A 17,121-nucleotide genomic window follows, 5' to 3' on the forward strand; every position below is an offset into this window, starting at 1 on the left:
GATCAATCCTGACATAATCATAAACAATGAAACAATTTGACCCTAGAGACATGAATATGCGGTGCAGCGACTTCAAGCGCGCTTACCATGGAGGGCATTCGCTAGGCTCCATGTTCAATCAATGCAAGAACCTCACATCTACTAGAATACCTCCCTACAACGATGAAATAAAGATGAAATAAAGCAAATCAGGGGAGCTCAAGGGAATCTAGAACCCCACATCTAGGAGAACACTATTCTTGGAGCAAGCGTGGAGCAATTACCTTCAATCCGTCACCATCGCCGTCGAAGCCGACACCGGCGTCGCCGTCGCTGTTGGGGTCCAGCTACGGTTCGAGCAGGTGGTGAATGGATGGTCTGGCTCAGTCGGGACGGGGACAGGCGGTCGGGCAGTCTAAAGGATAAGTCCAGAGAAAGCCGGGTCTTTTCGCGTGCCCCCGTCCAGCGTGTATGCGTGACATGGCGCTCCACAAATGCAAAAATAGCGAATGTGTAACAAAATCTTCTCTTCGGTGGTAAAAATGTAGACGAAATTCTAAGAGTGATTTTCGAAGGTGTGCCATTTCTAACGGTGGCAATTAATTAAATATCCCGGTTTGGGATAGTTGGGAACATGAAGAAACTAAGCGGTGCACAAGGATCTATGGAAAACGAAGAGATCGAGGGATGAACATGGGTGAGATTCACTGTAGAAGGGATGAGGGAGAAGAAAGGAGAAAAGGGAAACAGAACCGGCATACCGCCTAACAGTCAAGATTATCCGTAGCCGCATTTGGCTAGGTTTGATGTCCCTCGTCATGTAGATTTCGTAAAAAAAAACAGCTGGAGTAAATGAGCTTGAGAGATGATGTTGTAGACCCTTTTTGTTGACACAGAATGGAAAGGGCAGCATATTTTATCAGCATGCATCATATTTCGTACAGAATTTTCATTTCACTTCACTCATACATTTATCTGGACTGAATTCCAGTAATCTAAAAAAAAGTAAGAAAGCAGCCCTTTCATCTGACAACTAGTGCAGAAAACTGAACCGGAGGTTCAATGATCTTGCATTACGTGATCAAAGTACATTACTTTTCCGCCCTTTTCAATTGCAACTCTGACAGTAGAATGAAAGAATATCATGAATATGAACCTACAATACATCCCTACTTACATACAAAATCGTCTAAGATCAGTCTGCATTTAGCTGGTATGTGTCACAAGGTTCCTGCAAAGAAAGGAGGAGATTATTAGATGGTTCATCACAAAAAGATCATCTGCAAGGAACTGCACAGCTAAGATCCATATTCTTTGGCACAGTAGCACATGCTCAAATTCATGCAAATAGCCTAGTCATTAATACTCCAATAGTTCCATTATTCAAAAGTAAAAGCCTAGCATCATTGTAACCCAATGGTATTTTGTAGCATCATTCTTCAATTATACTTAATCTTCCAATTTGTATGTTAAATCTGTTTTATGATATTTTTAGTGAAAGAACACAACAATTAATTTTGACGAATAAAGTTTCACAGTTTTTGTTGTTCCCAAAAAGGTACCGCTGCTTCCACAACACAAAGTTCAAAAACAACTTAAAGTTGCCCATGCATGTCAATCTTGGAAACAATGATGAATAACCAATATCAAGCATAAATTCCAGGAACAACTTCCGTGCGGTCCAAATTGCTAAAAATTGGAACTGAACTTTGAATTGAAGCAAACAAGAGAGTTAGAAACAAAAAGCGATGGGAATCCATCATCTGTCAGTAATTACTTACCCTTCATCCTTGTGCTACTTGTTTTTGCTGCTTGCTGCTGGGACAAATCAGTCAGTGACAAAGGAGTTAGTGGCGGGGAAGAAATATCACTGCCATCTCTGCTATTTCTAGCCTCCAACAATCTGTTCACAGTGATGATGGGTATCCTCTGGCTATTTGAGGGTATGGAATAGCTGCGAGTGAGGGTAGCAGGTGGTAGTGGAAGTGGCGAGGGGCTTTGTGATGCCGTCGGCGATGCACGGGCTGGTGCTGCAGGAATTTGAGTCTGACGTTTTGATACCAGAGGACCAGAGTAACCGACCAAGCCAGAAGGTCTGAGGGACTCCACATTGGCTGGAGGCCTAGGAAGCTCATGAAGTTCGCTGATCTTTGGTGATTTTGTTGAATGCCGCAACATCTTGGGGGGAACTTTTGGGGACACAGATGATGTCTGCCGAGAATGACTTTGAGGGTTTCCTGGCATCACATGATGTTGTGCCATGGGTGACCTGCGATCGTTCAGAGAAGATGGCTTGCTTAACCCTGGTTTGCTTGGAATTGGACCAGACCAAGATTCCCTCTTCATCTTCTTGTAATCAGAAACTGACTGGGAGAACGTCGACATCCCCTCAGTACTTGATGGCATTTTCACATGGCCACTCGGCCTAAACAATGGAGATGAATGCCACAGATTCGTTGCCACATGAGGTTTACTTTCAAACTGTTGCGAATGATGTGATCTGTGAGCACCTACTGTTCTGGGGGTTTTGTCATCAACTGGGGTTGGGAGTTTGTACGAATGTTTGGCTGAAGATGGCTTCATTTGCCAAAACCTCTCAGAAGGATCTGGTAAATTGCCCGCAAAAATTGGTGCTGAATGTGTGTTAAACTCAGGCTTCACTTGTGGAGTTATAATATCTCCCTTGTTTTGTTTGACCTCTTCCTGCATATAAGAGGACAGCAATATTATTATCTTAAGAATATGCCCCCGATTTGATTTATAAGTTAAGTATCAAGAAATCCTAATATTCTCTACACCGAGTCTAATTGTACCTGCTTGCTTTCTTTTATTGGCTGTGGGGAATTCGTCACATCTCTTTTATCCAACTGTGCACAAAAATTACAGTAAATAATTAAAAAAAGACAATGCAGATCATTGACATTAATTCTCCATTGTACAGATAAAATTTAAACACAAGAATGTAAGAGAGAAGTGTAGTATCAAGAAAAAGATCAGGAAAAAATACAGCAACAGCCATACTGTTTATTTTATGAAGTAGAAAATAAAACTGATAAAACTAGAAGCTAAATTAATAGGCTGAACCTCATATATCAATCATTCATTAAATTGCATTATCACACGCTAACCACATTTCATCTAGCAGTGGTGAACCCATGAATAACGTGCAACTCTTTTTTAAACTAGCCTTTGAGGCCATATTTGTTCTTCTAATCAGCTCAAACAGAAAACTGTGGAACTGGAGTCAAATCTACCTCAAATGCTATACAAATAATGCTTAATTACAGGGTATTTATTCTGTGAAACCAAGTGTGGACAACATTAATTGTTAGGTACTTGAAGGACAGAGGCACCTAGTTACATAAAAAGCAAACCAAAATATGAACCATAGAACTTACATCCATTGAACCTCTTGAAGCAAGAAAATCTTGATCCTTGTCATTTATTTCATAGTCAAAACTAAGGTCTTCATCGTCACTGCAACCATCCTGTTCAGAGCTGTAATCGCCGTTGTCAGATGCATCATCCTCAAGACCACTGAACTGGTAGTCAATGTGCTGTTTCTCAGCTATTGCTTTTACATGAGGATCGAGTGCTTCAAGACACTTCAACCCTCTCCTGAAAAAGCTTAACTAAAAGTCGAAAGAACAGTAGGATAGTTAGGTTATGTGTCACCCAATCACAGGGCCAATTTGAAAGCCAGAGAAAGAGTAAACCTACCTGAGCGGCATGATGGCGAGAAGCCTGTGTTAAAAGACTATGGAACTGCCCTTGCCTCAATGATTTTAAGCGAAATATGAACAGTGCTGCATCTTCTTGGTACTCGGCAAAAGAACTTTGCAGTTGCTCTGCAGAATATGATTCAATTTTGGAATGCCTTGACTTTCCCTTTTCCCTATAGGATGTCCTCATAGCTTCATATGCATCTCTGTGATGAAAGGAAAAAAAATATTGGTAAGAGAAGTATCAATCGTAAATGAGAAAAAAGTTGATTTGAGTTGTATTTGAACCTTTTCATGTCGCATTGCTGCTTCATTTCCTACATGTTGTCAAATAAAACAGAATGTACAGTGTGTCAGGATCTTACAGAAAAAAAATGAAGTAAACTAAGGGCATATTTGGATGGGGATTCCAAATGAATTTTCGGATCCTATGTTCTTTGTTATCAAGTTGATCAAAGTCCAAAAATTCTCAGAGCAATCCTCTCTTCAAACACAGGGGACATCCCCTTCTTACTGACATAAAATATTTCCAAACAAATTCATGATCAACAATCTTCTAAATCATAATAGAAATTTGGTAACAAGCAGCTAGTATCTGCATTTCCAATCAGAATACATAATTGTACAAATTTATAGGCATCATAGATCTAACCTCTACAGTTTGTAGCTCCTTGAGAAGAGACTCTGATGGGGTTGTGATTGTATGAATGATATTTGAGCGCTGGATAACCAATGTAAGCATGTCAGGGTCACAAATTCTAAGGCAGTAAGACAGTTAAAAAAGGCATGATATTGGTTGTATTGTTTGTTTTATTTTAAATTTTCAGCTGTTTGCTTCTGGCAGAGGCTGGAAGTGGCCTCGTCGATTATATCACTGAGTGTAATTATCTGAGTAAAAAATAAAAATAGCAAAAGGAACTTACGTAAGTATCAACAAATTTTTGCAATTCAAATTGGACCTTTCCCAGCATCATCAGCACTCTACCTGCAGGCAAGAGAAAATTAATATACCACTAAGTTGTTTTTTCTAAGAAAAACTAGACACTACCAAAGTTGTACCAGAAGCATAAAAAAATCAACTGCATAAAGATCTAATTATTTTGGTCCAAAGATGCCAAATAGTACTCTTATAAAATGGCATTATCATCCTAGGTTATATTTTAGGAAAGATCCACTAGTCTAGTTTTATATGGAGGAAGTGTCAAAAGTTGAAGTCGCTATGATTTATTCAGTAAATTTCCATAAGGTCCCGTTTGGATCCTTGGAATTGAATTCCATTCTAATAATCATAATTTAGACACAAATTAATTAAAATAATGTAACTGTATGTGGAATATATTTGTTATTATTGTTGGCCATATGTGAGAGATACTTATGTGCTGCATTTCTGCTACATGAAAGTGAGTCAAAGAGCGTGCTTTAAGAATTGAATTCCATTCTAATAATCATAATCTATAGAATCAATTTCCATCTCCCACCCTATGAATTTAACATAGGCTTATATCTAAACTTTGGAAAGTTGTGGAATCCCACATTCCAAGATAAATTAGCCTACTCCATTAAATAGATTCCAATTCCTTCAAAATGAAGGGATCCAAACGGGGCCTAATAGTTTAGCGTGTTGTGATTCTAAAAGATGCCTCTAGCAGAACAACGTGGTTTACTATGTGTTACATCAAAATTTGGATGTTCTTACCACTATCATCATCATCACCGTTGAGTGCAGTTTTCGCGAGAAAGCAACCTCCAAGTTCCTCGAGAGCCTCCGAAAACTCTGCATAGACAAACAAGCTCTCAGTTAGAAACATGGGGACACTACACAACTGAGTATTTGCAAGCAATTCAATATCTTAAGTAAGACCGTCAGGTACCATATACACTATTTGTTGTCGCGGCTGCAGCTGAAATCAAGCCATCATAGCAGTTTCTCATGTCTTCCACCTCCTGGAAAGAAGTTGAGAACCAAACTTCAGTCAATAAGGCAATATTACCGAAAGGATGACTGTTTTATTCTTGGTCTCCTTTATAATTTAACTGCATACTCTGAATAAATTGGACATGTCCTAGCAGTGTGGCAGGTTGCCACAGTTAGAGAAGTCTAAGGTATGGTTAACACCAGAGTAAACAAGTGCCTGGTGCCATTGTCATTCGACAAATACTCGATGAAATCCTGCATTATGGCACTACAATAGCTATTTCACAAATAAAGCATTTTGGGACTACTTCTCCACTGTTATATTTGTATGATCTGACATGCTTTGTATTATTGAAAAAGATAGCTCAGCAGGGGGAGATTTTCAGAAAATTGTCAAAACACTGCATGTCTGCCTCAGAAAGACAGAAACACGCTTTTCTTAGATGGCATCATTAGTCCAAACAGCGTAGCGTCCGAGCATCCCACATCACGCGGTATCTGGAACGGAATGCGTCGTGTTGCAGAACAAGCGTTCATACGACGGACGGAAAGACTCTTGCTGGTACCGAAGTACAGGCTGCCGTCTCCATTGATCTAACGTGTCTTGTCCAGTCAAGATCACGTCGGATGGCTGACATTTTTTATAGCAGCTTTCTCTGATGGACGTTTCCTTCTGAAGACTTTGACCAGCAAGAACAGAGCCCCAAAACGCCAAGGTGATGCCGAGCAGACACGTAAAGGGGTTGCAAGTCTTTTTCATGGATTAGAACCTAACAACTACCTTACCCAAAAGATACTTTGACTTGAAAAAAAAAACTCCTACTTGAATTGAAGAGAATATAAATTTAAGCGACATTATGTTTTTTCTTTAAAAAATTTGCCCACGATATTTTGAAGCCAATACTGTTTGTATAATTTTTCTCCGTCTACAAACTAGGATACTGTCCCGTGGTATTTGCCCATTAAGAAGTACTCCTAATTTATGAAAAATGAAATTAAATTGTGGAGGTATGGCCATGAACCAATGAACAAACGTTGGCAATTCTTTGGTAAAAATTCTAATTTTCACACAAAGACAATTTCAATTAAAAGGAAATTTGATCAGTTGCGCTGAATGACCGAATAATGGGAATTCCATCGTTTGGACGTTTGATCATTCCCCACCTAACCAATGATCGGAAACTGACACCAACCAAGAAATGAACAACACACTCCACCCGGAAAACCGCACGAAAATTAGGCTGCTAAAACCGAAAAAGGAGAAAAATCCAGGGGACGATCCCTCCCGAGATCCAATTTTGGCTCCGGATTCATCACGGGCCACGAAAATCATATCCCAAAGGCCAAAGATCACCCAGGAGCAGAGCCAGAAGAAAGAGAGGGAAGGCGCAGGTAGATACGGACCTGGGCGGCGCAGACGAGCTCGTCGAGCTTGGCCGGCGGCGGCTGGTGCCCCCTGCGCTCCTTGGGGTGGTTGTGGCCGAAGCCCCGCAGCCTCCGCAATGGCGACTTCATCCCCTCCCGACGCCACGCGCGATTCCTCCGCGCCCTCGTTGTTTCCGTCTCTCTATCTCGAGCCTCCTCGCAATCAACGGTGACCGGTGACGCTACCCGTTGCCTTGGAGTTTGGATTACGGAGAGCCAAAAATAGCCGGCCACTTGGGAGAGAAGGGAGAAATGGAAATGGAGGAGGAAGCCGGAGAGAGAGTAATTGCGCCTCGCACTACTTATAATAATCGCTAATGGAGAAGCAGGGTGGGCCCCATGCGCACGGTTGACCATGCCAGTGGAATCGCGCGGGAGAGAGAGGAGAGGTGGAAGAGGCTGCGACTGCAACAGGTTGCTCCGAATTTCAGCCAGTGCTCTGATCTGGCAGGCTGGTTCTCCATTTCAAAAAGGTAATTTTACCCCTCCTTTAGACAAAGAAAAACTCGTCTCATGTGACGATGTGAGTGATGGGACATGATATCTGTCCATCTACTAGGAGGTAACCTACGGCAGAGGAAGGCCGCTGGGCCCACTTGGCTGGTCGGAGATTACCAGCTAGGACCTGGAGCAACTGAGCTAACCCATTGTACATCCATGCATGAAACCTATGTTCTCTGCCTCCTTTTCTCCGTAATGTAAAAGTTCATTTGTCCTGGTGAGACGCCCAGCTTGCTCTGTTGTTGCTCGGTAATATAATGCGTGAGACCGTTCAAGCCGTCTCGCTGTCACCAACAACTTTTTGCAATTGCAAAAGATAGTGGCATGGCCATTTACCGTGACAACTTTTTGACCGTGATCGAGACAGATATATATGGGCAAATGCCCACACAATCCATGCCACTGTGCCGGTAAAAAGTTATTTTTATTCAAACCAACACAGAATTGATCGGGTGGTTTTTCTTCTTACAATGAACTTGTAGTACTATTACGGCATTAATGCAAAACTAGAGTTAAGAACCCACGATGGTACGCGAATTGAGCGTAGGTGTAGGTTCCACATGTCGGTTTAGGTTTGAGTCCTCAACTTGATACGAACTAATGATGCTTGGAAGCAAATATGTCAGTTGACATCGAAGCGTCTATAGTGACTTCATCAATCTTGGAGTAATAATAGAGACAACCAATATAAATTGATATCTATGCAAGAGCTGGCCCGACGAAGCTCGGAGAAAAATGAAATCACATAAAACTTGTAATGTGATACTCCAATAAGGAAAGTTGATCTTTATAATTTGCTATCGCCTTACTGTAGGTTCATAATTTTTGTATATATATTCACACATTTTGAAAGCGGATGGTGGGTCGAGTGCACGAGAAACCGCGATTTTCGTGACGCCGATGCATCGACCCACCGCTTTGCTTGGAAGGCAAGGAAAAATATCCGGACGCGACTGATCTCAGCTCCCGTTCCAACGCTTTCCTCAGGGAAGCCGTTTGCGTGCGTCAGCCCGCAGCGCGGCACGAGCCCGGCGCCCCGGCGTGAGTCCTCGTCCGGCGTCCCCGTCCAAGTCGGACGCGCTGGGTTTGACCGCTGACCGATCGACGGCCCGGATCGATCATTTATTTCCACGCGGTCAAAAGGTCGCCCAGGGGCGCGGCACCAGGCAGCCCACGCCCCCCATGCTGCACCATGCAGTTGCGTGCCCACGTAACTGCCGATGAGCTGGTCCAATCCAGCTGGGATGCATGAGACTTGAGAGACTTTTTTTCTGGATTTTTTTCTTCTTCCGTTTTTGCCCCCTTCACGTGTCCGTCTGTTGCTGTTGACGGGTCGAAGGAGCGGTGGTGGCGTGTGGCCGGTCGATCAAAAAGGTGTTCCTAGGAGATCACGAAACGGATTTCGGTTTTGAATATGCATGCAGATGAATGGAGACCTGGATATTTCCGCGGCCCAACCGTTGGAGCTTCTCTTCCATCCCCTCTCCTTCTCCGTCTCAGGAACACAAAACCAAAGACAAAAGACTTTCGTTTTTAACGATCTTTTTTTAACGAAAAAGGAGAAAAGACTTGTCAAGGCCGCAGCTAAAATGGGCTTCAGGCGGGGGGTGCCAACCAAATCCTTTGAACAATCACTCGTTTTTTTTTTGAAGCGCCACTAGATTATTGGGCGATTGGCAATAAAGTCTTGCCGTTCGGTACTGGTAGCTTCGCGCGATTCGGAAGTTTTTGGGTTACCATTGCTCACGCGCAATGTGAGGCACGGGAGGAAGAAAAATGTGGATTTTCTTAATTTACTACTCCCTCCGTTTCAAATTTAGATCTTTTAACTTTTCTAGATTTATAGATTTATTATGCATATAGACATATACTATAGCCCTGTTTGGGAGGAGGGTGCTAAAATTTAGCCTTGACTAAATTTTAGCACCATCAAATGAGGTGCTAAACTTTAACCCTTTGGGGTGTTTGGGAAGGATGCTAAATTTTAGCACATGTGTTGACAAAAGACAGATTTACCCCTCCCGTTGCCCTCCCCCGTCCGCCTCCTCTGCCTGGCCGCTCTGCTCGCCCTCAACCTTCTCCTCCAGCAGCAATGCCATGCCCTGCTCGTGGCGCATCTCAGGCCGGGGCCCCTGCTGCTGCTCACTGGTGGCGGCACACCTTGGCCGCGTCCCCTTCGACCTCGCCGACTTCCGCAATTGCTCCTCGACACCCGCTCCCTCTTCGCCGCCCAGGAGCTGGACGACGTGATGGACTGCGTCGTCATCCTGGAGACGATGGCGGAAGCGAGGCGACGGAGGGGAGCGCAGGGGATGTGGGTGCTGAGGAAAGCCGTGTAGCAAAATGCAGAGAAGGTTGTGCGCGAGGTCGAGCGCGGTGGAGAGGAGCCCGAGTCCTCGTCGCCGGCGGCATCCCCGGCATCGGCGTGGAGGCGGTGGTGTAGCCTGTCAGGCTAGGATCTGGCGGCGGTGGCGGGGCCGGTCGAGCTCGGATCCGGCCGCGGTGGCGGGTTCGGGCGGAGGCGAGGTGAGGCGGGCACGACGGTGGGGTCGGCGGAGGCGAGGCGCCGTGGTGCCCCTCGCGGGGAGAGAGAGAGAGAGAGTAAGGGGAGGAGGCGGCGGGACCGGCGAGCGAGGCGGAGGCGGCGGGACCGGTGGGCAAGGCGGAAGGCGGCGGGGTGCCGTGCGGCGGGATCTGGCAGGGAGGAGTGATAGGGAGGAGAGAGAGAGGGGAAGGGGAGGAATTTTGGACAAGGGGATCACTTTTAGCCCCTTTAGTCCATTTTAGCACCTCTTGGAGGAGCTAATGGATTATGGAGGGCTACCTGTTGTTTGGCATGGAGAGGCTAAAATCTGGCTAAAATGGGGGTAAAGTTTAGCCCCCCTCCCAAACACCCCCTATATCTAGATGCATAACAATACCTATACACCTAGAAAAGTCAAAACGACCTATAATTTGAGCACCTAGGAAGCAACTAATTGCTTGTCAAATCAGCTATCCAAATTAAACGTCATCTAATTTTGACCGGAGGAAGTGCTTTCAGGCATATGCAAACGAAACTTTAAACCAGGACATGTACAGTATGTAGGTACATAGCCAAATCGAACCACTTCTCTCTCTCTGTTTTTTTTTGTCACATTGGGCATTGCGTCGCAGCGGCAATGAACAATAGGGTACTTATGTAAAGATAAACCTTCAATTTTGCCACATCATATGACATATGGGGTGAATGCAGGGAGGAAAATGTGCTTACATTTATAGTAACAATGTGTGGTTAAACTTCTTTAAGCACCCATCACTACATTGTAGAGAAGAGTTATTCTATGGATGCTTAATAGCGATATGTATATATGCCCACTATAATTTATTTTTTCATTTTTAAAAACATAGTACATGCATAGATGCTCACATAGTCACATGCACGGGTACACTTATACCTTCTTTTAGAATGTTATACCTATTAGCATTTATAGTTAGAAGATTAGACTAATGGGTCTTGAGATTGACAAAGTCATCAAAAGCACATTACCATTGACACGCACATCATACACTACATAATAAATGTGTGCATCACTGAGATATATCAAATCCGGGTTATGATTCCGATAGGCAGGGAAGCACCCCTACTAACTACCAAGACAATGCTTAACTAGCGCTCAAATTCAGACCATCTAAGCAAACAAAAATAGATGTGCTTATAGGGAGAAAAAGGTGCTTCAATTACATTAGTAACACCGTGAACTTGTTCAAGAACCCACTCCATTGCATTGAGAGTAGAATTATTCTAAGAGTGCTTAAGGGCATGTACAATGGTCATCTGCAGGTCGTCTTTTTTTATCCACGCTGGCACTTTCATCTAACGTGTACAACACTTAATGAAGGGAGAGCAGCGCGGACTGCAGCTTGCTTGTCCTCTTTCCATGTCCCCATTCGTGTCCCCCAACACGTGGAAGCCATCTATTGGCCCATCTAGGGACTGGGTCCTATATTTTTTTCAATTAAGGCGTCAACAAGCCCGCACCGAGAAAACGGAGACATCTCATTAGTTCCGTCCTGTCAATGTTTAGATCCAACAACCTACCGAGGAGGTACTTAAGGTAGTGTTTTTATGCGTGGGACTAGCCGAGATCAGGAACTCGAAGGTGAACTCGAACACATGATTTAGACAGGTTCGGACCGCTTGTGTCGCATAATACCCTACGTTCTATGTGTTGATTGTGTTGTATTGATTGAACTTGTTTGGAGGAGGTCCCTGCCTCGCCTTATATTGCCGAGGGCAGGATTACAGGTCGGTTGTTTACAAGAATACTAGTCAGATTCGACTAAAGAGTCATACTCTAATTGCTACGAGTAGTTTTCTAATCCTCAACTAGTTCTTATCCTCCACATAGACCACATGATCCTACACCGTAGTCTCCATGTCTGACACGTCTCGGTGTACAACCCCGTATGTAGGACTGTCCAACCTTCTGATGGGCCCATAAATGTATGGACGACAAGCCTTCGAGTACGTTTTAGTCAAATGTAGCAGTCCCGATTAGTTTTGTAGGCTTCTCCGACTAGCTTGTGGTAATCTTTGAGTACTCCAATGGATCTCAGTCTTCAAATGTACTCGAGTACTGCCATGCGGCTAGAATGTGCTCAAGCCTTATTTAACTTGGTCTTGAATCTTCAATCTTGAATTTTATATGGAAGTGCGATGAAAATCGCACTCCATATGGAGTAGCCCCCCGAGCCTTAGGTTGAATCGAAGAATCAGGTCGAGGGTCAATCTTGTAATTTCACCTCTCTTTTTCCTTTAAATCCAAAGAAAAAACTTTTTATCCAATGGGCACATGGCACGCAGCCCCCGAGCCGTTACATGACTAGTTTGGTTTTGGTTATAAGGGTCAACCACTAGTCAACATGACCATTCGCCAATAGTAACCTTATCTTCTTCTGATAATTTTGGAAACTGCTGACCGTTGCATAATCTTCGGACATTTTAAAAATAGAATATTCCCGTTAATCTCGCCACTATTTTAACTGTGGCGCGGTTATAAATAATAAAGGAAATCATACCTTCCGTTTTCACCCGAGCCATTCTGCCTGTTCATCTTCCTCATTGTAGCCCTAACGCCGCCGCTCGCTGATCCCTTGAGCTTGAGTGCCACCGACTCCCCCATTTTAACCCCAAGCATATGCGCATGAAGACCCTTGTGGCAGCACAAATGGGAAAGAAGGCAACTTCCAGCAAGGTGGTGGAGAGCCAAAAGAGGAAGGCCGCAAAGAAAGAACTTCAACTGCCGTTGCTGAAGTACGGCAAGATGGACCAGACCGTTCCGCCAACGCAAGCATGCGCCTAGAAGAAATTCATGATGAAGGAGGCGGACATTCAGGCATTGGTGGATGCTAATCTGCTCCGAGACCAAGAGTCCATCAACTAGAGAGAAGCCTGTGGCAATCCCTAGCTGATGGAAAACTACACTCCACGAGACGGTGATCTTCACACACTTCATCGAACGAGGTTTGACTTTGCCCACATCTGAATTCTTCCGCGGACTGCTGAATTACTACAAGATAGAATTAGTGCATCTCAACCCAAATTCTATCCTACATATTGCCATCTTCGTGCATCTGTGCAAAGTTTTCCTTGGAATTCAGCCACATTTTCAACTCTTCTGCAAATTCTTTAGAGTTAAGCCTCAGCCTCAGTTAGACCATACAGAAGTAGTTGGAGGGGCAGGCATTCAACTGCAGGAGAAAGTGAAAAGCTTGTACTTGGATTATGAGCTGATCGATTCTCATTCTGGCTGGAAGGACAAGTGGTTTTATATTGGTAATCATGAGCCCCGACTACCTAAGGAGACAAGCCACCGCCCAATTTGGAATAACCAGTGGTTGGACAAGCCTTCCTACTCAGACAGCTTTCAACTACCCAAGCTTCTGGAGAAGATCGCCGTACTCAAATGGAAGGGGCTGACAGGAGTAGGCGTAGCCTTCAACTTCATGAGGAGGCGAGTCCAACCCCTGCAATTGCGCTGCACTTGGGGGTATGACTACTCGGGCCCCAATGACCCATCCCAGATGACATCAAACGACTTGTCCGTGGATGAGGTTATGGCGCGATTGAGGTGCCTCTTCAAACACACGAGAGCAATCCCGATCATCGTGCAAGAACACTGCGCTGCCAACCCACCAAGCAGTGTAAGTACCCATAGCATCAGCCCTCGAGTACCAATTTTGTACTTGTCATTTTACTGACTTGTCTTTTCATGCAGGAAGAGATTCACTTGTATTGCTCCATCCTCCTCCACCCAGCTCGGATGGCTCTGATGCCGCTCCTCGAGTGCACACGGCTACCGAAGCTCAGAAGGTAGTCGAGGAGGAGGAGGAGGAGGAGGGGTTTTCTTCTTTCAGCAGCTTTGATTCAGAGTCTGCTGAAAAATTTGTCGTCAAGGCCCGACCGTCTGACAAGGCGGGGTCTTCCTCCGGGACATCCAAGTGCGAAGCCGAAGATGACCCGGAGGCTGGGCTAGCACCACCGCCGAAGAAGAAGTGCACTGTTGCCGTCAAGCACGTGGTGAAGAAGCCGCCCACCGCTAATGAAGTCCCTCCTCCGATAATCACATACGAAGAAGGACAAGATCCTGAGGATCGAGTACTCGTAAGTTGTTTCCCTTATCGCCATGCCTAACTTGATTCTGACATTGATGATTTGCAGGTAGTCAGAGGGGAGACAGAGGCAGAGAAGACGACTGCAGAAGTCATGCAGCAGGAGCTGCCGGTGATCAAGGAGGTCATCGAGCTAGAAGATGACGAGAAGCCTCTTGTCACCAGGGCCAACCCCATCCTTGCGCAGACTACTCAAATGGTGGAGACGACATCCAAGTCTAGTGAAGATAAAACTGCAATCCAACAAGCCACACCAAAGAAAGTGTTGCTCACTACCAAGTCCTTGAGCCTGGGGGGAGAGCCCTCCTTGAAGATAAGGCGATCCACAAAGTAAGTACTGGACTGTTACCAGAGTACTGATTGTGACTTAGTGTTGTCTTGTAGTGTGTCTTGACACTTGTCTTGTGCAGATATTCCACCAGCGTGGACATTGGAGGTCCAAGCCCGAAGTCTACGGCTGATGGCAGCAGCTGCGCATTCCAAAACCTCACCCCGGCACCTACAACTCCACCGCCAGAGGAGCAGCCTGCATCAGAAGTAGCTCCAGGTGTTGTATCCCTTATCGCTGTGCTTGTGCATGATGTTATTGCATCACTAAATGTTGTTGTAGTGCCAGCCCCCGAGCTGCCAGTAGTCGAGCCCATCACGGCGACTACTTCTGCTGTGGTGGCTACATTGGTAGTCCCCGAGCCGAAGGCGAAGATCAAGATGGAAGTAGCAAGTACTTCTGGAGCTGAGGCTACACTTGTAGCCCCCGAGCCAGAAGTGGAGGTTGAAGCTGCCGGGGCTCTGCAAGTGTTGGCTGTCATCCCACCGTCTGAGGCGGGATCGTCTACCAGCAGCGGCATGACTTCTCACTTATCTTCTGAAGCTGGTCCTTCAACTAGCCGAGCACTGGTTCCTCTTGGTGCCCCAATCGCCGAAGAGCACAAGGAACCGTGGATAGCTGAAGGGGTGGATCTAGAGAAGATCCAGCTTCTTGCTGACCCTCTGACCACCGTGGAGATGGAGGCCACAGTCATGGAGATGCACCGCTACTCATGAAGTACGACGGCCAAGCTACCGAGTACTGTAACCTCGTCCAACAAGCCGCGAAGGGGAAGGACTGCCTCCGGTAGCACAACAAGGCGTTGAAGAATCGATTGGATGGTATCTTGTCACCTCCCGCTGGTTTCTAAGTACCAATTTGCGCTTCAGTTTCCTCTCCTTCTACGTTAGAGGTGAGCTCATCCTGCGAGACGTCGTCTGGATGACGTTTGCGTCATGGATTTCTTTCTGGTAGTTCTTCACCGTCATTTTCTTATGCAGCAATGATAGCGAGGAGTTCCTGCTCTGGAGAAAAACTACCCAAACTTGATGTAATGATCTCTGTGGGGTCGTCTTCTTCGTAGATGGGCGACAGAGGAGTTCCCTCCTGGTATGGGAGAGTTTCAAGGTAGACGACAAGGCGTGACTCGTCGTCCTTGGTGAGAGCGGGTGGCTTCATGTTGGGCAATAGACGAATCTGCCTTGTGGAGTATATTTGATAACCAGACCCTGCTGTGGACCTGATAATGGAATCTCCTCGTCCGGATCCGAGTAATAGTCGGGGTCCTCGATCAAATCCGAGTTGGATTGCGATTTGGATAGGGTAGCTTGGTAGGCAGCACCCGAGCTTCGAAGTTCGAACGGGAATCGACTTGTGTTGTAGATCGATTCACACGATGGCTTAAGCACCAGCTCGTGGGAACCAGTCCAACTGGTGAGAGAAGTCGAATTGTACTCGGACTCGTCCCTTGAGCCTTGGAAGAGGTTGAAAATTTCGTTGAATTTTTCAACGAAATCCTCCAAAGCTTGGCGATGAAGGTTGATGTCATACTGCTTCTCCTCCAGGGCCAGCGCGATGTGGCGGTGGAAATTTCCAGTGCCGCCTGTGATGCAAACCTAGGAACCGAAGATGAATGTCGCGCCCGCTCCTAACGCAACGGTGCGCTTGATGATGACTTCAGCCATCGAGTTCGCCAGCGGATCTTTAGCGAGACCCCTACCTGGCACACCAGTTGTTGGTGTTTAGACCCCGCAACCTACCGAGGGTGTACTCGAGGTAGTGTTATTATGCGTGGGGCTCGCTGCGATTAGAAACTCAAAGGTAAACTTGAACACACGATTTAGACAGGTTCGAGCCGCTTATATCGCGTAATACCTTACGTCCTGTGTGTTGGTTGTGTTGTATTGATTGAACTTGTTTGGAGGGGGTCCGTGTCTCGCCTTATACTGCCGGAGGCAGGGTTACAGGTCGGTTGTTTACCAGAATACTAGTCGAATTCGACTAAAGAGTCATACTCTAATTGCTACGAGTAGTTTCCTAATCCTCGACTAGTTCTTGTCCTCCACGTAGACCATGCCGTCTTGCACCGTAGTCTCCATATCTGATACATCTTGGTGTACAACCTCGTATGTAGGACTGTCCGAGCCTTCTAGTGGGCCCATAGATGTATAGATGACACATCCCCCGCGCTAACATTAGTGGCAGCTAGGAAGTTGATAAAAATGGCACCAATTACAACATATTGCTTCCATTAGCGAGGGAACATTTAAAATCAAAATAATAATTATCAGATTAGCATCTCCCCTTCGTCCACAAAATAGTAATGGAGCTAGATCTTCAACTGAATGTCTCAATGTTTTGTCAACAAGTTGGATTTCTTTTGAGGTGCAAATTGTACAGGAATGATCAATCCGATTTGGTTTTTCGATGAACTAATCCAACTGATTGGAAGAGACTACTTACTGACCGGACTAAGGGGGCGTTTGGATGCCACGGGCTAAACTTTAGCCCTGTCACATCACACGTTCGAATGCTAATTAGGAGGATTAAATATGAGCTAATTATAAAACTAATAGCAGAACCCCTAGGCTAAATCGCGAGACGAATCTATTAAGCCT

At 45.4% G+C, this 17,121-nt stretch overlaps 1 protein-coding gene across 1 annotated transcript; it reads right to left on the minus strand.

Annotated features, from left to right (window-relative positions):
- Positions 1-877: 877 nt before the first annotated feature.
- Positions 878-7,324, minus strand: LOC101754629 (uncharacterized protein At2g33490). Its single transcript, XM_004952526.2, has 11 exons — positions 7,021-7,324; positions 5,573-5,645; positions 5,398-5,475; positions 4,625-4,686; positions 4,354-4,422; positions 3,990-4,018; positions 3,700-3,907; positions 3,378-3,611; positions 2,793-2,846; positions 1,761-2,682; positions 878-1,210 (listed from the first exon to the last, which is right to left on the minus strand). The coding sequence occupies exons 1-11, from the start codon at positions 7,129-7,131 to the stop codon at positions 1,200-1,202; spliced, it is 1,851 nt and encodes a 616-aa protein (XP_004952583.1). The 5' UTR covers positions 7,132-7,324; the 3' UTR covers positions 878-1,199.
- Positions 7,325-17,121: the final 9,797 nt, after the last annotated feature.

Source organism: Setaria italica, chromosome I (genome assembly GCF_000263155.2).
Source record: "Setaria italica strain Yugu1 chromosome I, Setaria_italica_v2.0, whole genome shotgun sequence".
NCBI lineage: Eukaryota > Viridiplantae > Streptophyta > Magnoliopsida > Poales > Poaceae > Setaria > Setaria italica.

What these genes read in the sequence shown, in the direction of transcription:
- LOC101754629 (XM_004952526.2), bottom strand. Translation starts at nt 7,131, where the DNA reads ATGAAGTCGCCATTGCGGAGGCTGCGGGGCTTCGGCCACAACCACCCC. An exon ending in AAAAATTTGTTGATACTTAC is followed by an intron (nt 4,423 to 4,624) that starts GTAAGTTCCTTT and finishes TTGGTTATCCAG; the next exon opens with CGCTCAAATATCATTCATAC. An exon ending in CTTCAAGAGGTTCAATGGAT is followed by an intron (nt 2,847 to 3,377) that starts GTAAGTTCTATG and finishes TTTTGTGCACAG; the next exon opens with TTGGATAAAAGAGATGTGAC.